At 34.5% G+C, this 21,911-nt stretch overlaps 1 protein-coding gene and 1 long non-coding RNA gene across 2 annotated transcripts; both read left to right on the plus strand.

Annotated features, from left to right (window-relative positions):
* Positions 1 to 6,160: 6,160 nt before the first annotated feature.
* Positions 6,161 to 9,707, plus strand: LOC117333490. The gene is made up of 2 exons (XR_004533911.1): positions 6,161 to 6,410; positions 9,645 to 9,707. It is a non-coding gene; the product is annotated as an uncharacterized LOC117333490 (long non-coding RNA).
* Positions 9,708 to 10,905: 1,198 nt separating this feature from the next.
* LOC117333491 lies at positions 10,906 to 18,808 on the plus strand. The gene is made up of 2 exons (XM_033892805.1): positions 10,906 to 11,094; positions 13,413 to 18,808. The coding sequence occupies exon 2, from the start codon at positions 13,505 to 13,507 to the stop codon at positions 18,335 to 18,337; it is 4,833 nt and encodes a 1,610-aa protein (XP_033748696.1). The 5' UTR covers positions 10,906 to 11,094; positions 13,413 to 13,504; the 3' UTR covers positions 18,338 to 18,808.
* The last annotated feature ends 3,103 nt before the right edge of the window (positions 18,809 to 21,911 follow it).

Here is a 21,911-nt window from a genome sequence, read left to right on the forward strand (position 1 = left end):
ACCTAATCGTGTGCTGTTAGGCTTTACCGGTCAAGGACGTTTAAAATCACGAGGGATTTGTCGTAGAGTCAATATCAATACCCAAGGTTAATCATGCCTTAAGTATTCTTTTATGTATTATTTTATCGCAAATTTTTTTTTTTTTATCTTATTTTTGATAAAGTTGAAACTATCATAACGAAGATGAATTGCGGTAATATAAATATATCATGGATACAAAGTGATCACAACTGATTTACAATATCATAATTAAATCAGACATGGTATCATCTGGCACCAGAAAGTGGAATGATATATTTGACATCATGGATAAATAAACCTGTTATAAAATCTATAAAATGTCGTTTTGCCTGATAACAAACATAAAACAACAGTGGTTCCAAAGAAATCCATCATGCTTTAAATATTAACTCGTTGTTATCAAAAATGGGAGTATTCACCGCTCCTCTTTGTGTATTGGGTAACTCCGAACCAGAAACAAGTTACTCATGTATTAAGGAAATTTCAAGAAGTACAGAAATAGCTAGAATGTCTTCATACATTTCTGGAAACTCTTTTAATCCCATTTTCAGTAAACAAAAACACATGTCCTGTTTGGCCTTCTTCATCAGAATTTCCTTTACAATGATCGAGTTGATAATTCATTAGATCATTATTATAAAGTAGTATACATACATGTATTTACATAATAAGATGTATATACACCTATACACCACTAACTATAAACTGATAAACTTAGCAAAAGAAAAATATATGATTAAAAATACATTGATGGTAAGAATAAAAAAGCGAAGCATTAATTCTAAAATGAATGGAAATGTACTTTATCATACAGTTGATGTGATAGTCCTTCACAAAGCCGATATGTTATCTGTAACATAATTAACATACAGAAATGAATATATCAACCTCTTGGTCCGCCATCTCACCCCTACTTAACCAGTTTTTCCTTTTCTTTCCTTTCCTTTTTTTTCTTTCATTCCCTATTTTTACAGAAACAATTCATCCGTTTGACAGTCTGTGTCAATTTATAAGTTATATTACCGTAGAGCAATTTTTTTTAAGTGTGAGAATGATATTTCTTTTCATACATTTGCCTTTGTAATCAGTATACATGTATATACCTAACTGTATAAAAATGTTTTGATATTATGTATATGGGTACATGTATGTGTGCGAACAAAGCATATGGGTATGTAAGTGGCTATCAATATGTTTATACCTGGACATCTGTACGTGTGTGGTTTTGACATGGATATATATACGAGTTATTTGAATTATACTGTATACTGGGTGAATTGGTAAGGATATGTATACCACCATATCTGATGAAATTATATTTGTCTCTATATGAATGAGACAAACGTATGACAAATATATCTATACGAGTAATAGAATAAGATTTTTTATTTATGTGGTTAGTGTGTGCGTGGAGTGAAGTGCCTACATGTGTAACGAAACATTGATTTTGTTTATGTGGTGTGAGTGTATGGATTGATGTGCAAATGTGAATAGCAAATTCTGAAAGTTAACGAGGGATGTGTGAAAGGGGTTCGCTTGCACGGATGTGACATTCATTCATAGTCCTCTATGTTTAAAATATGGAAAGAGTATTATTTATATTAGTATGAATAGAATGACATTTCTGAGAATGAAACACGAATTGTATTCACTACTAAATGTGACATATATACTGATATAGGAATAGGTACATTGTAAGTATGTCTGAGTAAATGTGTTAATGTTTTATTATAACTAGTACGTTGTACTGATAAAACATTGAATAAAAGTACAGTATTAAAAAATGTAACTGTGTTCTTGGATTAACAGCTTCCCATTTGTCAGAACAATATTGGCCTATACCTAGACTCTGATCCACTGATCTTTTTAAACGAGGGGGCAATCTGCACACGCCAATCGAAAACATTTATTTCTAGTGTAATGTAGCCTAGGAAAAACACGCGGTAAGAACTAAAACGAGTGTCTATTGGTTTTAATTTAAACGTTATGAATATTTGATAACTACAGAGACGTAAAAGGGATAACATATTTTCACGCTATATATTTCATATATTTCGAGAATTTTTTCAATGTTTTTTTTATGTCTTTCTGTTTTCATGTGTGACGATATTTTGTCTTTATTCTTACTTAATGAGTTGCTAAAATTCAAAAGATGTATCGTGCAATATCTCTTGAAATTGGCTTCGGACAATTATATAAATATTATCAGATGAAAGAGCAAATCATTCTCCATAAGTTTGTGAAATATCAATAAAATCCACTGAAAAACAAACTCAAAAAGATTCATTAGAAAATGTATTTGGTATTGCTGCAGTAGAGCTATGTATATTAAATTTATCAATTAAAATGACAATGAAATATTTAAATTGAAATGGTTTTCTGCTAATTCTGTGTCATTGTATGAAATACAAGACTTTTATTATTATTTGTACTATGCCTGAGTTGTGATCGAGTCCTTTGACCCCGAACGACTGTTTTGGTATACCTATGACATAATAACTATTTTAAACTGAGTTTGAAAGACCTGTATCGGATGATCTTTATACACTGTCATGGCGTTCGTCGCTGGTTTTCGGCGTAATAGGATTACAATTGAATTTTCGACTCAAATCTCGAGGTTAGAATGTCGAGATCATCCTAAAATGAAGCACCAACGTTCACATATCCTCAAACCTTGTAGTGGTAAAGGTAGAAAGACTCGTGAACACTGACATAAATGTACCTATTACATATAGCATGGATTCACCATTCAGATATGGGGAGCGATTTTGACAGCGGTTATCGGCATCACCTCTCGTAAGTAGGCACTGTTTCAGTATATTAAAAATATATCTTTCACATTCAAAATGCGAAAAGTAAAAATATATTTCCGTTTACATTTCCACTAAGCCTTGGTTAGATTTGTGGATATCCTTTAAACATAGGCGAATGTTATTGGACATGAAAATGAATCTTATGATGGAAGCTAGCAGAATTTTACCATAGAATATTATCTGTTTTGTAAAATCATATTATTTTACATGTAAAATCCACAAAATATGTTAAATTAGTACTCGACCGACCTTTGCCTGACAGTGGTAATCTACCAGATAATGTCGTGTTGCTATATTTACATCCGACATAATGTTATTCCATTTCATGTCAACAGTGACTTAAGATTGACGTCTTGATAGACCAAATAATAATTTCTGATTCATTTGCCTGGTATGGTTCTTCTCTATCTCAATAAATCAAAATTATTGTTTTAAAACACGGAAGTTAAAAAGATAAGTTATTAATAGTACCACCTAATCGTGTGCTGTTAGGCTTTACCGGTCAAGGACGTTTAAAATCACGAGGGATTTGTCGTAGAGTTAATATCAATACCCAAGGTTAATCATGCCTTAGGTATTCTTTTATGTAGTATTTTATTGCAAAATTTGCTTTTTTTTTTATCTTATTTTTGATAAAATTGAAACTATCATAACGAAGATGAATTGCGGTAATATAAATATATCGTGGATACAAAGTGATCACAACTGATTTACAATATCATAATCAAATAAGACATGGTATCATCTGGCACCAGAAAGTGGAATGATATATTTGACATCATGGATAAATAAACCTGTTATAAAATCTATAAAATGTCGTTTTGCCAGATAACAAACATAAAACAACAGTGGTTCCAAAGAAATCCATCATGCTTTAAATATTAACTCGTTGTTATTAAAAATGGGAGTATTCACCTCTCCTCTTTGTGTATTGGGTAACTCCGAACCAGAAAAAAGTAACCCATGTATTAAGGAAATTTCAAGAAGTACAGAAATTGCTAGAATGTCTTCATACATTTCTGGAAACTCTTTTAATCCCATTTTCAGTAAACAAAAACACATGTCCTGTTTGGCCTTCTTCATCAGAATTTCCTTTAAAATGATCGAGTTGATAATTCATTAGATCATTATTATAAAGTAGTATACATGTATTTCTTCTTCTTCTTTAATGATGAAACCTCCGTCAAAAATGACGATTACGGTCACTGGATCGTTGGATGCTTTTAAAAGAAATAAAAAAGTGCGGGGATTTGGGTACAGTGAGAGGGTTATTTTTTTTAATAATTTTTTTAGTGGAAACTTTAGGATCAAAACATTATGAGGGTGTGTTTACGGTGTGTGTTTGAGATCATCAAGGGCTGCATTGTGTATATGTGCCTTGAAGATCTCTTGTGTAGTGCATTGTACTGCTGCCACCGGGAGGAGGTTCCATTGTGTTATTGTGTGTGGGAAGAAGGAATATTTGTATGTGTCATTGGTGGCAGATAGGTGTCTGAAGGTGTCGAATTTACATAATAAGATATCTATACACCTATACACCACTAAATATCAACTGATAAACTTAGCAACAGAAAATTATATGATTAAAAATACATTGATGGTAAGAATAAAAAAGCGAAGCATTAATTCTAAAATGAATGGAAAAATGAGACAAACAAATGTAGTTGTAATTACATTATTATATACTATTAGTTTAGATGTACTTAATCATACAGTTGATGTTATAGCCTTCACAAAGCTGATATGTTATCTGTAACATAATTAACATACAGAAATGAATATATCAACCTCTTGGTCCGCCATCTCACCCCTACTTAACCAGTTTTTCCTTATTTTTCCTTTCCTTTTTTTTCTTTCATTCCCTATTTTTACATAAACAATTCATCCGTTTGACAGTCTGTGTAAATTTATAAGTTATATTACCGTAGAGCAATTTTTTTTAAAGTGTGAGAATGATATTTCTTTTCATACATTTGCCTTTATAATCAGTATACATGTATATTGCTAACTGTATTAAAATGTTTTGATATTATGTATATGGGTACATGTATGTGTGCGAACAAAGCATATGTATACCACCATATCTGATGAAATTATATTTGTCTCTATATGAATGAGACAAACGTAAGACAAATATATCTGTACTAGTAATGGAATGATATTTTTTATTTATGTGGTTAGTGTGTGCGTGGAGTGAAGTGCCTACATGGGTAACGAAACATTGATTTTGTTTATGTGGTGTGAGTGTATGGATTGATGTGCAAATGTGAATAGCAAATTCTGAAAGTTAACGAGGGATGTGTGAAAGGGGTTCGCTTGCACGGATGTGACATTCATTCATAGTCCTCTATGTTTAAAATATGGAAAGAGTATTATTTATATTAGTATGAATAGAATGACATTTCTGAGAATGAAACACGAATTGTATTCACTACTAAATGTGACATATATACTGATATAGGAATAGGTACATTGTAAGTATGTCTGAGTAAATGTGTTAATGTTTTATTATAACTAGTACGTTGTACTGATAAAACATTGAATAAAAGTACAGTATTAAAAAATGTAACTGTGTTCTTGGATTAACAGCTTCCCATTTGTCAGAACAATATTGGCCTATACCTAGACTCTGATCCACTGATCTTTTTAAACGAGGGGGCAATCTGCACACGCCAATCGAAAACATTTATTTCTAGTGTAATGTAGCCTAGGAAAAACACGCGGTAAGAACTAAAACGAGTGTCTATTGGTTTTAATTTAAACGTTATGAATATTTGATAACTACAGAGACGTAAAAGGGATAACATATTTTCACGCTATATATTTCATATATTTCGAGAATTTTTTCAATGTTTTTTTTATGTCTTTCTGTTTTCATGTGTGACGATATTTTGTCTTTATTCTTACTTAATGAGTTGCTAAAATCCAAAAGATGTATCGTGCAATATCTCTTGAAATTGGCTTCGGACAATTATATAAATATTATCAGATGAAAGAGCAAATCATTCTCCATAAGTTTGTGAAATATCAATAAAATCCACTGAAAAACAAACTCAAAAAGATTCATTAGAAAATGTATTTGGTATTGCTGCAGTAGAGCTATGTATATTAAATTTATAAATTAAAATGACAATGAAATATTTAAATTGAAATGGTTTTCTGCTAATTCTGTGTCATTGTATGAAATACAAGACTTTTATTATTATTTGTACTATGCCTGAGTTGTGATCGAGTCCTTTGACCCCGAACGACTGTTTTGGTATACCTATGACATAATAACTATTTTAAACTGAGTTTGAAAGACCTGTATCGGATGATCTTTATACACTGTCATGGCGTTCGTCGCTGGTTTTCGGCGTAATAGGATTACAATTGAATTTTCGACTCAAATCTCGAGGTTAGAATGTCGAGATCATCCTAAAATGAAGCACCAACGTTCACATATCCTCAAACCTTGTAGTGGTAAAGGTAGAAAGACTCGTGAACACTGACATAAATGTACCTATTACATATAGCATGGATTCACCATTTAGATATGGGGAGCGATTTTGACAGCGGTTATCGGCATCACTTCTCGTAAGTAGGCACTGTTTCAGTATATTAAATATATATCTTTCACTTTTAAAATGCGAAAAGTAAAAATATATTTCCGTTTACATTTCCACTAAGCCTTGGTTAGATTTGTGGATATCCTTTAAACATAGGCGAATGTTATTGGACATGAAAGTGAATCTGATGATGGAAGCTAGCAGAATTTTACCATAGAATATTATCTGTTTTGTAAAATCATATTATTTTACATGTAAAATCCACAAAATATGTTGAATTAGTATTCGACCGACCTTTGCCTGACAGTGGAAATCTACCAGATAATGTCGTGTTGCTATATTTACATCCGGACGACATAATGTTATTCCATTTCATGTTTATACGATTATCTAACAGTGACTTAAGATTGACGTCTTGATAGACCAAATAATAATTTCTGATTTATTTGCCTGGTATGGTTCTTCTCTATCTCAATAAATCAAAATTATTGTTTTAAAACACGGAAGCTAAAAAGATAAGTTATTAATAGTACCACCTAATCGTGTGCTGTTAGGCTTACCGGTCAAGGACGTTTAAAATCAATATCAATACCCAAGGTTAATCATGCCTCAGGTATTCTTTTATGTATTATTTTATCGGAAAATTTCTTTTTTTTTTATCTTATTTTTGATAAAGTTGAAACTATCATAACGAAGATGAATTGCGGTGATATAAATATTTATTACATTTTTACCAGTGAAATATCAAAAGTAATATAAATATATCGTGTATACAAAGTGATCACAACTGATTTACAATATCATAATCAAATAAGACATGGTATCATCTGGCACCAGAAAGTGGAATGATATATTTGACATCATGGATAAATAAACCTGTTATAAAATCTATAAAATGTCGTTTTGCCAGATAACAAACATAAAACAACAGTGGTTCCAAAGAAATCCATCATGCTTTAAATATTAACTCGTTGTTATTAAAAATGGGAGTATTCACCTCTCCTCTTTGTGTATTGGGTAACTCCGAACCAGAAAAAAGTAACCCATGTATTAAGGAAATTTCAAGAAGTACAGAAATTGCTAGAATGTCTTCATACATTTCTGGAAACTCTTTTAATCCCATTTTCAGTAAACAAAAACACATGTCCTGTTTGGCCTTCTTCATCAGAATTTCCTTTAAAATGATCGAGTTGATAATTCATTAGATCATTATTATAAAGTAGTATACATGTATTTCTTCTTCTTCTTTAATGATGAAACCTCCGTCAAAAATGACGATTACGGTCACTGGATCGTTGGATGCTTTTAAAAGAAATAAAAAAGTGCGGGGATTTGGGTACAGTGAGAGGGTTATTTTTTTTTAATAATTTTTTTAGTGGAAACTTTAGGATCAAAACATTATGAGGGTGTGTTTACGGTGTGTGTTTGAGATCATCAAGGGCTGCATTGTGTATATGTGCCTTGAAGATCTCTTGTGTAGTGCATTGTACTGCTGCCACCGGGAGGAGGTTCCATTGTGTTATTGTGTGTGGGAAGAAGGAATATTTGTATGTGTCATTGGTGGCAGATAGGTGTCTGAAGGTGTCGAATTTACATAATAAGATATCTATACACCTATACACCACTAAATATAAACTGATAAACTTAGCAACAGAAAATTATATGATTAAAAATACATTGATGGTAAGAATAAAAAAGCGAAGCATTAATTCTAAAATGAATGGAAAAATGAGACAAACAAATGCAGTTGTAATTATATTATTATATACTATTAGTTTAGATGTACTTTATCATACAGTTGATGTGATAGCCCTTCACAAAGCTGATATGTTATCTGTAACATAATTAACATACAGAAATGAATATATCAACCTCTTGGTCCGCCATCTCACCCCTACTTAACCAGTTTTCCCTTTTCTTTCCTTTTTTTTCTTTCATTCCCTATTTTTACATAAACAATTTATCCGTTTGACAGTCTGTGTCAATTTATAAGTTATATTACCGTAGAGCAATTTTTTTTAAGTGTGAGAATGATATTTCTTTTCATACATTTGCCTTTATAATCAGTATACATGTATATAGCTAACTCTATTAAAATGTTTTGATATTATGTATATTGGTACATGTATGTGTGCGAACAAAGCATATGTATACCACCATATCTGATGAAATTATATTTGTCTCTATATGAATGAGACAAACGTAAGACAAATATATCTATACTAGTAATGGAATAATATTTTTTATTTATGTGGTGTGTGCGTGGAGTGAAGTGCCTACATGTGTAACGAAACATTGATTTAGTTTATGTGGTGTGAGTGTATGGATTGATGTGCAAATGTGAATAGCACATTCTGAAAGTTAACGAGGGATGTGTGAAAGGTGTTTGTTTGCACGGATGTGACATTCATTCATAGTCCTCTATGTTTAAAATATAGAAAGAGTATTATTTATATTAGTATGAATAGAATGACATTTCTGAGAATGAAACACGAATTGTATTCACTACTAAATGTGAACATATATACTGATATAGGAATAGGTAAGTATGTCTGAGTAAATGTGTTAATGTTTTATTATAACTAGTACGTTGTACTGATAAAACATTGAATAAAAGTACAGTATAAAAAATGTCACCTCAATCCTTATCAATTTAATAAAAAAAGCTCCAGGGCCAAATAGAGGAAATAGACGTAAATCCTTTAAATCGTTTTAATGGTGAACACCTAAATGGATTTTGATGAAAATTATTGGGCGAAGGAAATCCAAGGCTGTATTAAGTAATGGGGGGAATATAGCAAAACACTTTAAAATCCTTCTTCTTTTAAAAATGGCAGGATTTTGCCCACATTTTGATTGAATCATTGATGGAAGAGGCAGATTTGAAAGTTGGAAATATAACTTAGATACGAGTACACTTTTGTTGTATTTGTGTCATGATTACTTTAGTACTAATAAACTGTCGACTAAATACACACCAGTGTGTTGTGTTACAGCTTTTCAATTTTCCAAATATTTGCTAAATCGTAGAAAGTCATAGGAAAGACGCAAAAGTAAATATGATATTAGTATAGATACAGTACATATGTATTGAAAAATAACCAAATGCAAGGGCTCCCCAGTCTTTTTAATCTCCTTTTTAATTATGGAGTAATTGCAATTTTGTAATCTCTTTGTTAGTTATGTAGTAATTACATCTTTTTAATATCCGTTTTAATTATTGGGTTATTGCGCATTTTAATCTCCTTTTTATGTCTTGCAGGTATTCGATAAAATAAAAGAGCAACTGACGACGGACAGCAGCTCGTACACGATGGCTAAGAAACAAAAGAAATTGACACCCACAATGTTGAGTGTTCAAGGTGTCGGCATTGTCCCCAACAAAGGTATCGTTTTAATACCTTACGGTATATACTGTCCGTAATATAGATTTTTTTGTTGTTGTTTGGCTTGATCGTTTTGTGACAAACCCGGAAGGAAGAAATTTCTTAGCAAGCTGTTAAGATATATAAATAATTAGATAATATAAACAAAGTGAGAACACATTTATCTTAAATAAAAACTTAACAAAGATATGTAAACCGTAATAGTTGAATTTAAGCTCTCACATTTTTATATCATAAGCATCTCGAGAGTAATTATGCAAAGGTGAGTTCCTTTCAGCTTCAATATGTAATTAGTCAGGAACCCGGGATGGAAGTATAGTCTTACTTCTAGGCCGAGTAGTAACAGGGGACGATGCATGATACCATGATGTCAATCATATTGTAGACTATAGTAAGCATTATTCAAATAATTGAACAAAGTACAGTTAATGAATGTTTAAATTGCAGATTATAACAAAAAGGCAAATGACTATAACTGTAGTTTTAAACAGTATTTTTACATGTACAACTGCACTTTACGATCGACCTACATTTTGTTACATCCGGTTAAGCTTCGTCATATGGATGGGGCCGATCAATACGGAATATTTTACACATCACGGGCTTCATTTACGAAAACAACCCTCTTTGCGACTCATTTAAATTAGATGCGAAACTCAGGCTTCTAGCTCTACTTGCATTGAAAAGAAGTGTGGTATTGTTTCATAATTGTGTTTAATATACACTAGGCCTACCGTCATAATGCCCCCTTGGGGTATGTATTGCATACCTGTACAAATCACCTACATGCATACGTAGGTCCCGAGACAATTAGGCTTCACACAATACCCGTCACAGGTGTTGTTTCACGTTTAACTGCCCTGACCTCGTGTCATAATCGCTCAGGTAATGCCGGTTTTCAGAAGTAATGTTTGGTATATTTGAACAAGAACCGGAGACACAATCGGTCCGGTGTTCGGAATTCAGAGGGATCGGTATATGGGATTTTTTAAATACTATAATAAAGAAGGACCAATTCCGTACAATGACAATTCGTTCGGTATTCAGAGGTGTTTTTTTAGAAGGTTCGGTTTTCGGAAGTTGCACTGTATATACATTTTCATCATCCTTACATACATTTTGTATTATATTGATTACACATTTTAGATCGATAATCTGGGTGAATGATACAGTTTTGACATTTTTTTTTTTTTTTTTTTTCAGTTGTAAATCCAACGAAAGTCATTAAACAATACATTTATCCACAGGGCGTATGCAATGTATTGGTTGGGACAGAAAATACAGTGATAATTAACGAAGCAGAAAGACTTCTGTCAGATGAATCAGGTAAATATTCTGTAACGTTACCATATGTTAGCATTACAATCGCGAAAGTTATTTTCAAGGCAGTTACAGACAATATATATATATATTGTTTGTTAGGATCCAGTACCTATATTGGACCATACCGTCGTTATTACTTACTAGACCATACAATTATATATAACAAGAGTGGTCGGGTTGTCCTTGTGTAATTCCTCTTCAGATATCTATGCCTTTTAATTTTGAGTCTGATCAGAAAAAATAGCCGACAGACAGCCATTTGGGTTTTTGATAGTTGAAATTCGTTATCGTTAATTCTTGAGAATTACAATAAGGATATTTCTCAAAGTTGATGTGTAGGCTACCTTTGGTCCCTAGTCGTCCTCATTTAATTTGAGTCTTATCTAAGTTGAAGTTTGTTATCGCTATATTTTTCGAGAAGTACTGGGAAGATATTTACAAAGATGATAATAGGAATAAAAGCTATCTAGTTTCTTTAAATAATTAAGCAACATATATTCAAGGTCACGTGGGTGATATGTGTTACAATAACTTGTTATCATTGGCCAATAAGCATAAGATAATGATGTTGGATCGATGGCATGGTGGAATGACGGGCTGCCAAGTTTGTTCAAAAGAATAATATTGACATTTTTGGCAAAATGTATAGAAATCGTAAACGACTTCTTATAATTACCCAAGAGGTATAGGATTATGATATCGGGCGAGTAGTATGCTTAGATAAGGAGCTACTTTTTTCAAACAAATTACCACGACTCGCATTAAATGTAACATAATTAAAATGTGTCTAAATTTGTGAACAGCTTTTCATTAATCAAGAAGCCTAATTTAATTATATTAGGCCAGTACATGGATGGGCGAGGGCCCTAAAAAGCAATTTAAATGTAAGAACTTGGCTAGCTCTCTTGGACACATGGGTTAAATTCATTAAAACAAATAACAATAGCCATGTTTCTCAGTCATATATGGCCAGTAGTAGACTGAAAGAAAGAACTATCAATATGGTTAAAATGAATGACCTAGCTCTAATTAATATGTCACCAATGTCAAATGTATCTAATAATTAGTTGTTTTCTTCTAAATAAGCAAGACTGATAGTGCAATGATATTGGGCAAGAAGTATTTTCTGATGAATGTCTAGAATGCTGATTAAAATGTAAAACAAACTTGCTCTAGGTAATTAAGGTAACGGCCATAGTAATGATCTAGATCAATGTCATTTGTAGCAGGCGAGTGATACAGGCCCATTTGACCTTTTGTTGTCGAGTGCCTGGACATATTAATTTTATTGACGAGGATGTGTTCGCGGGGTACATCTATGTAAGTCCCTTATCAAATCTATATTATCAAACTATTTAAGTGACGAACATGCTAATTGTCAGGTCTAGTTGTATCGGTACTTTCAGTTATTTGAACCTGATTAGATATTGAAGATGACGAAAAGCCGACATTTTGAATTTTGGCTTTAGATGTTTGATACAGCCATTACCTTCCTGACATTGTGGGGAAATATTCAGTATGAGTCCTTGTCTTGTCTGTCATATTCTAAACTTCTTTTTGATAATATTCAAGATAGCCGTCATTAGCCACATTGAATTTTGACAGATGAAATTTGTCAACACTATTGACTATTGACTATATGACATTATTATGAGAATTTCTTTAAACTTATTGGATGTGTTTAGTTGTGTCATATAAGTAATTTTCTTAACCTAATGATATTCAAGATTGCCATAAGTAGGCATTTCATATTTCAACATTTGAAGAACATTGCATTATTTGTATAGCATCATCATTACCACTATTATCAATACTTAAAGATGGAATTTTCTACCCACTCGGCCAGAGTAAATGTCTTCCAATTTCCAGGACGAATTAAATCTGGAAGTGATAAGATGAACATGTATACAGATATATTAGATAACTTAACGTTCAGCCCCTGTCATATACATGAACTTCTCTCCATCTGCCGACGATGTGATGCACACGTACCAATAAGCTAGTTTTAAAGCGATTTTTACCGATATCCTTGCTTGGTGTATATGACATGTTTATGTTAAAAAAAAATTTGTTATTATTTAAATGCTAAATATGAAAAAAAATATATATATAAAAAATAGAATATAAAATAAAGAAGCTGAATGCATCTTATCAGCGGATGGTTTTATCTCACTAACTTCATGATGCCATGTTTAAAGAATAAACGAAAATGGGGTTCGGATGCTGAGCATATAGTTAGTAGTACAGTATATCTTAACTTAAAACAATTCCCTTACTGTAGACGAGTCATATTTAATAAGTTTATATGGGTTTTTTTTCAGCTCGCGGAGAAGCTAATCTTAACCGGGATGAAGTATTGGTTGGTCTTCTTAACATCATACTGAACCCAAAGTTGTCAACAAATCCGTCGCCAATGCCAAAACGGGAGCTTGAAGCAACATTTATAAAGTCTTACGGAAAGCATTTTTCTTGTAAGACATTCAAAGAGGTAGCAGGAATTCCACTGGATTTGTTTTTAGACAAATATCCTGAATCATTTCACAAATATAATAAAAAGGGTGAAGTGATGTTGAGGTCTATGACACGCAAGCCTACCAACAAAATAAAAAGTAATCATAAGATGACAAGATGTGACTCGGCGTCTTCGAGCGTTGAAACAACTGCTTCTTTTTATACTGCAAATGACAACGATAGCGATATGTTTTTATCTGAAAACGACTCTTGTTTAGAAACTTCGCCACTATGTGATCAGCAACAAAACCTCGCTGATACAAAAAGGAAAACACCGATAACATCTTCAAGTGAGGAAAATGGGAGTGATGCGGATTGCTTAACACCACGAAATGAAGGCATTGAAGAAAGCGAAGACAAATGCGAGTCTGGTGAATGGAGAACAGTTCAAAATAAGAAAAAAAGAAAGAAGAACCCAATCAAGGGGTTAAGCCAAAAACACTCGGACATTCAAGATAATCGTTCTTGGAAAAACCCACTTGACTCAACACCCAAGAAAAAGAAAGATATTGGAAACCAGACGTTGTTACGGCAGTTATTGTCCAAATCTGAAGATAAGAATTTAAGGTTTGTTGGTGAGGATGCGTATAGAAGTCCCCTGAAATGCATGGTGGACATAGTAAGCATGTGGAATACGCCTACTTCAGCGCCCTCCTTCATTGTTTTTGGTGCAAGTATGGACGCGAATGGGCAGATGCGACTTCAAGGGTTGGCTTCTGAGTATGACCTTCAGTGCTTTAATTCTCTATTTGATAGAGACAATTTTACAACTGTTCCTCAATTTTCATACTTTGAAACTACACATAACGATAAAACATTTGGAGTATTCACAATACCAAGCAGCGAGGGACACAGTGCACCATGCATAGTGAAATATTCAGCATCAGATGACTTGCAAAGCATCACAAAATCACAGCTGTGGCACAGACCTCTTCTGGATAATAACGTATGTGAACCCACAGAAGATGAATATACACGCATATATCAATGGTTCAACAGAAATCCATCGTCTTCGTCAGCTGCAGACAAAGTGGCTGCATGTGATGGCAGTAAAGCAAAAGAAACCAAATCTGGGGAAAATAGCAATTCACCTAAAATATACAAGACGACAGGAGAACTGAGGAAGATCATCAACGTTAGAAAAGATCATTTTGTTTTAGTTGCTGGTGACATTCCTCCTGGATTGCCGGACCTTGGAGCAATATCTCTAATTCCATGGATTGCAGTCTTCGACATGGATTTGAATAGTAGGGACAGAGGTCTGTTGCGCGCCAATGAACGACTTATTTCAAAGGAAAGATCGTTACAAATTACAACCTGGAAAGAACCTGCAGCGAGCATAGTAGAAGAGGGAACGAGATGGTGCTTTATACGAGGTCGAAGAGATGACCCAAGGAGTAAAATTACCCCTACCGATGACGTTCGTGTATGGTACAAAACCGTACAATCATCACTTGATGCCCACATTGAGCAACTCAGAAAATTCGCAACTGGTTACACTATTTTGAATGTTGTTGTGATGTGGCCGACTGATGAATCAATCGCCCCTTTCTTGCAAAAAATGTTGTCGAAACTGGACGAAAACGTTGACCCAGCGCCTAAAATTCTTTTATTCATGCCTTCACCTCCGACAACGTCAAAGGGTCGAGCAGTGTTTCAGTTGCTGTGTAGCGAATACAAACAAAACATTACGATTTTCCAGTTAGAATTGAAAGACATACTGAATGGGTTGAAGGGTTTCTTGAAAAGAACCGATACTCCGAAGTTTAAAAAATTTGAACTTCCCCATTCAGATGAATGCGAAAACCAAGACATAACTGATGAAAATGCAGCATGGTTACGTGAAGATTTGGATGTTCTGTTTCTGAAAAGTCCGTACGCTAAAGTGGATGAGGATCTAAGTGTTCTTCAAGAGGAAAAAAACAAGTTCTATCAAGGTGGTACACTTCATTGGTCTACGTGGTATGGATGTGACTCTAGATCTCTGGATGTTCCGCGAGATATAAGAGATTCTTTCGCGCGGACAATACAAGACCTTATCACCGAAAATCGCGGAAACCTTCTGTACCTCTATCATGATCCTGGATCAGGAGGTACAACGCTTTCCCAAAGACTGCTGTGGGATTTTCATACACAAGTGCCATGTGTCCATCTGAAAACAAGGACATATACATCGACAAAAACATTGAAAGAGAGGATTGACTTTCTCTATGAAAAAACCTTACTACCAGTGATTTTGCTTGTAGATGGAGAGGATGAATCTAAGGTGAAAAATATGTTTAGAGAGTTAAACGCTAGAAGCCCCATAATCATCATTTGTGTGAAACGCCACCCGTTCCAAGAACACGAAAAGAGACTTTCTCAAAAACTCAAAGGACACGTGTCAAACAGCGAAGCGAAAAATCTAGCAATGCAATATATAGAACAATGCAAAGATGACGTACCTAAGAAGAGGGAGCTGAACAGACTGTATGAAGACGTCACGGCAAAACGTTCCCATTGTCTCTATGAGTTTGGATTAACAGCTTTTCTTCATGAATTCACAGGATTGGCACCCTATGTCAGAGGTTATCTACAACCTCATTTCGATCCTTCTTGTAAATCCATTCACCCCAAATTGAGAATTCTTGGGTACTTGTCCCTGGCTTACTTTTATGGACATACTTCATTGCCATGCCAATTTTTCGCTGAGTTGCTTCATAAACCGTCGAACTATTCTGTAGATCTCGACGACTTTCCTCATCCGATTGGACTTTTCATTGTTCCAGATGATACTGAGGGAAGACGTAAAAACATACGTATTTGTCATTACTTGATTGCAAAAGAAATCCTGGAATACATCCTTGGTAGTGACAAGAAAAAATGTGGCAACACAGGAAATGAGCTGAGCTATTCAGCAAAACATAATCTTTCAGAGTTTTGTCTTGAACTGATAGATTATGCTAGCAACAAGAAATTGAGGAGTGGAATTTCAACAGAAATAACTGTGCATTGCTTAACAAGAATCTTCATTTTTCGTGACAACAAGGACGTTGGCCAGACCACAGAAATGCGAAGAAAACCGGTTTTGTCAAGAGTTATAAATGACATTAATTCCACCGCACCAAACTTCACTGAACGGCTCCAGGTTCTAGAAAGATTGACAAAAAAATTCCCAAATGATGCAAGCTTTCTAGCTCACCTTGGCAGGTTCTACTCATTCTGTAGACCAGACGAAATCGAAAAAGCTGAGGAATGCTTCAGGAAAGCACTCGACTTGTGTCCGAAGTGCAAGGATGAAGAAAGCATTGAGGCAATAGATGATCGGTCGAAAACAATACTGGTACACATATACCATATGTATGGAACAGTACTGCAAAGGCAAATAGCTCAGTATACGGGAAATGCTGCTCATGAGAAACCGGAAAAGGAGACTAAGCAAGAAGATTTCCGAAAAAGATTCGACGAAATCAGAGATGTTGCGAAGACCGCCTGCAAATTATTTGAAAATTGCAGAAAGTTCACGGCGACTGGGCATGAAAACGGATATGGATATATCGGGGAGATTTACGTTCGCCTACAAGTATGTGATTTCGTACAACGAAACTACAGAAATGGTGATGGTGCTGTAGGAATCAAAGGATTCTTGTCTTCAAATGGAAAAGGAAAATGTACAGCCAAAAAGTTCCTAAGAAAAAGCGCATATATCATCCCAAATTTGATCTCGAAGTGTTACATGGTAGTCGAAAAGAACGATATAGACTCTGGATTAAACAAAGCGGTTATTTGGTTTAATCACTTGTTTCAAGCAGAGAAATTAAATGTGGAAGGATTGGCTGTTCAAGAGGACGATAATTCCTACCGACTGAAAATTGCGATCCGAAAGCAGCGATATGCCAAAACTAAGGACTCGTTGGCGTTGCTAGAATGTGTCGACAATCCTCAGGATATGAAAGAAATCGTTGAATGCTACGAAAAAATATTCCAGAATGTGGCACATTCAAACCAACTCAGCTACAGAAAACGGCAAGAAACGGAACTGGAGTTCATGGAATGGTTGACTGCAATAAGGCATAGGTTGTGCTTTAAGGCGTACACAATTACAGATGTTCTCACACAGGTGGAGATATGGGATGATAAGATACCTTCTGCAATGTCAACGTTTTACAGTTTCGTCTTGAAAAGTATCCTTGGAATCGGTACTGTTAAACAGAAAGGAGATACTGAAAACCTTCTTGATGCAAAAGCGATGATAAAAAAGATGCAGCAGTATGGGCGATCAGTCTTGAGGCCAAAGTTTCCAAGAGAATGGATGGGGGCATCGGGTGAAGGGATTAAGTGTTTAATACCTGGAACACGATATCTTGGGATGTCATCCGAAGACCAGCCGCAAAGTCAAAGAGATGCGCGGGTTTTTAAGGGAACAATCGCTCCTCCAAATCGCCGGAAGGCTGCAGGTATCATTCAACTTGACCTAGGTGACAACGATATTGAAGTCCGGGTGTTTTTTATCCCAAACAATGTCAACCTTTCTGGATCTCAGTATGCTGCAAAACGAGTAGAATTCGAATTAGCATTCAGTCTACAACACGGTTATGAAGCGTTCGCAGTGAAACTACTCCGACTTTATGGCTGCACACAGTGCAGTTTATCAGCAGAAATATGTAGTCGAGAAAGCAGCGCCCGGTGTCAAGTTTGTAGTACAATAATTCAGAAGGACGAGTTCACATTGACCCAAGCTAGGCAAAGTCCATAGATCGTATGTGTCACAGAAGAAAAAGAATGCTGCTCAGGACAAAAGCGAAACTACCAAGTGTTGTGTATGTTAAGATTTTCTTTAAACAATGTTCACTTTGTCTTGGACAATATGATGAAACATAGTTGAAATACATTTGATGTAGTTATTGTTTTACCATTCTTAAAGTAATGATATTCCCTGTCACTTGGACTACTTATATATTCACCCGATCTGCGTTGTTTGGTTGTAGTTTCACTTCAGGTTTAACAACTAATCTCTGACATGTGGACAAATGACGTATACATGTTCATCCGTTTATAAGCAACAGATGGAGTTAGACGAAATGAATTTGAGCAATTAAGAATAGTGTTGACGATTTCATTAACTATTATTATCCCCTCGCGAAGAAAGTCGGGGAGGGGATATAGCGTTCCGTTCATTTTTGAACGGATTCTGACCAAACTTCATACATGGATCCAGCATGGGAATACCTCGAACGAGTTCGTGTTTCAGGGTGCCAAGGTCAAGGTCAAGGTCACCGTTACTATTTATAGAAAATCTTTGTCAGCAATCTTGCAACTTCATTTCTGAACGGATCCTGACCAAACTTCATATATGGGTCCAGCATTGGAATACCTCGAACGAGTTCGTGTTTCTGGGTGCCAAGGTCAAGGTCAAGGTCAGCGTTACTATTTATAGAAAATCTTTGTCAGCGCTCTTGCGACTTCATTTTTGAACGGATCCTGACCAAACTTCATATATGGGTCCAGCATGGGAATACCTCGAACGAGTCTACTTGCGTATTCACGCGAAAATAAATCTCTCAAGAAATATAAGTGTTTACAGTAGTATATTTGACACCTATAGTCTTCATGTGACTATATTGCATTCTGTATTTTTCTTGAATGGGACTCCATCTTAGAAAATAATCATGTACTATGCCAATTAAACCTTCTGAACAAAGGAAAATGCTTATATATGCATTTAGACACACAATAACTATCAGGAAATGAAGTTACTAGTGTGATGCGTAACCAAATACTGTTGAATGCATAACAATATATACCATATTTATCTGGCAATGAGCCCATGCCTGATAATAAGCCCATCCATGTATATTGCAGTTCAGTGCAAATGACAACTGATGTCATTTCAATGTCCTACAATAACCCCACCCCCCATTTTGCGTCAGAGTTCATGTGTTAGCACGCGAGGGGATTTGTATCGTTTGCGATGCCTTGTTAGTTACTGCGAGTGTTATAACTTATCAATGATTTTTTCATCGATGAAAGGTTTCGTAAATAAGCCTTACTTGCCTGACTGGATACATGACTAATAAATGAAAATAGGACGGCCTTGATAATAGGCCTGCTTCGAAAATAGGCCTGGGATTTCTTATCAAAAGAGAAAATAAGCCGCGGCTTATTATCGAGATTTTAGGGTATATAATAATTACTGATTACAGACAAGGTTGGTTTTGATTATACATGTACAGTTTAATCATTAAATTAACCTTTTGTGATATACGTATTGGCATTCTGTGATTGATATGATATTTTAATTATTAAAATGAAACAATTATTATATTGACCGATATTGATTACCTTACCAACATATGACCTCCGATTTGCCAGTGAAAGCATACAAAACTGACCTATTTTTTTTTATCATATATGCATATGCTTACTCTTTTCCCATGACCTTTATAGGACTTTTTGTATAACGTATGATAATGTATACCATTGAATCTTACTTATTTTGTCTATTCAACTTTATAGCTAAAGAGTTAAAATAAGCTGAATTTAACGAACATGGCAAGGGTAGGGAAATGTAGAAAAAGGGGCATTAACTCTTTTTTAGAATGTTGAGTCAGCAGTATAAAACATTTTATATACATAATTACAGCCTGGTGTTTGCCTATCATTTTATGACACATATATTGATAAAATTATACAAATATATGTATGGTGGTATTACTATAAAGATTGAAAATGATATCAGAATTATTATATAAAGTACCTCGCGCCTGATCCATAGTTTACTAGTTACAAACATTTTATTGAAGTAATGTGTATAGAATCATCATTGTAACCATATGAGCCGTCATAAAATCCTATTAACTATCATATATGCATAGATTATCCTCTTAATCGTTTTATTGTAATCATCACATCGTCTCGTCGTCAGAATCACTGGAAGGTCGTCTTGATCCTCTTGTCACCAACCTAAATCTCATTTGAGATTGTGACATAACACAGGCAATGTTCTTTCACGCGAATTTCACATGAAAAAAAATTCACGTGAATTTTACGTGAATTTTACGTGAAGGAATATTGCCTGTGTAACAAGGAAACAAAAAACAATCTTCCGGATCACCTGGTCTCATTTTCCTTGAACGTTTTAGACGTCTCCTTGCAGATGTATATTTGTGTTTATATTTTGCCTTAGTTTATCGATTTTGACCTTAAATGATGGGTTTATTTTTATGTTGGTAGTCTTTGTTGTATTTGATCACCAATTTGAGCTCTGCGTCATCGTAGTTTTGGCGGTAATTTCATTGTAATATTATATCACCATAGCATATTCCTAATAATCGCACAGTAATCTTGATTATCCTATTGTCTTCTAATTAACCACGGGGTCGTTGGAATCATCAAGTTGTTTTTTCTGTATTATGCAATTACCTTCCGCATAATCGTATGGTCGTCTGTGTAACCACATTTTCCTCTTTATCAGCACATTGCATTCCTGAATCATCGCAGGGTCGCCTTCATTATAAATGTGAAATCCCAATTCTCACATTTTCATCAATATCACCATAGAGACTTGTAATACATAAATGTAGTACATTATATGCTTGTCGTGTTTATGACACCAAGAACGCTACATGGGTATCAGATGATCTCATTTTATTGAACATAACTCGTAATATCAGTCATTTCTACTTTTACAAATTAATGATAATTTGTACGAGTTGCTCTTTGAGTTATATATATATATATATGAGGTAATTTATTTTATATAATTTTTCGTGCAGATTGTAACATGTTTTTCCTGCGAGTTGAGTATACAGTGAAAATGGTAAGACTTTTGTTCTGAGTCGAGTTAATGATTACAGTGAACATTGTGACTTGGCTGTGAGTCGAGTTAATGATTACAGTGAACATTGTAACTTGGCTGTGAGTCGAGTTAATGATTACAGTGAACATTGCTACTTGGCTGTGAGTCGAGTTAATGTATACAGTGAACATTGTAACATGTTTTTCCTGTGAGTCGAGTATACAGTGAAAATTGTAAGACTTTTTCCGGGTCGAGTTAATGATTACAGTGAACATTGTGACTTGGCTGTGAGTCGAGTTAATGATTACAGTGAACATTGTTACTTGGCTGTGAGTCGACTTAATGATCACAGTGAACATTGTAACACGTTTTTCCTGTGAGTCGAGTATACAGTGAAAATTGTAAGACTTTTTCTGAGTCGAGTTAATGATTACAGTGAACATTGTGACTTGGCTGTGAGTCGAGTTAATGTTTACAATGAACATTGTAACTTGGCTGTGAGTCGAGTTAATGTTTACAATGAACATTGTAA

Source organism: Pecten maximus, chromosome 8 (assembly GCF_902652985.1).
Source record: "Pecten maximus chromosome 8, xPecMax1.1, whole genome shotgun sequence".
NCBI classification, from domain to species: Eukaryota; Metazoa; Mollusca; class Bivalvia; order Pectinida; family Pectinidae; genus Pecten; species Pecten maximus.

Bases quoted from the DNA above. Each gene is read 5' to 3' on its own strand.
- LOC117333491 (XM_033892805.1), top strand. From the start codon at position 13,505: ATGCCAAAACGGGAGCTTGAAGCAACATTTATAAAGTCTTACGGAAAG.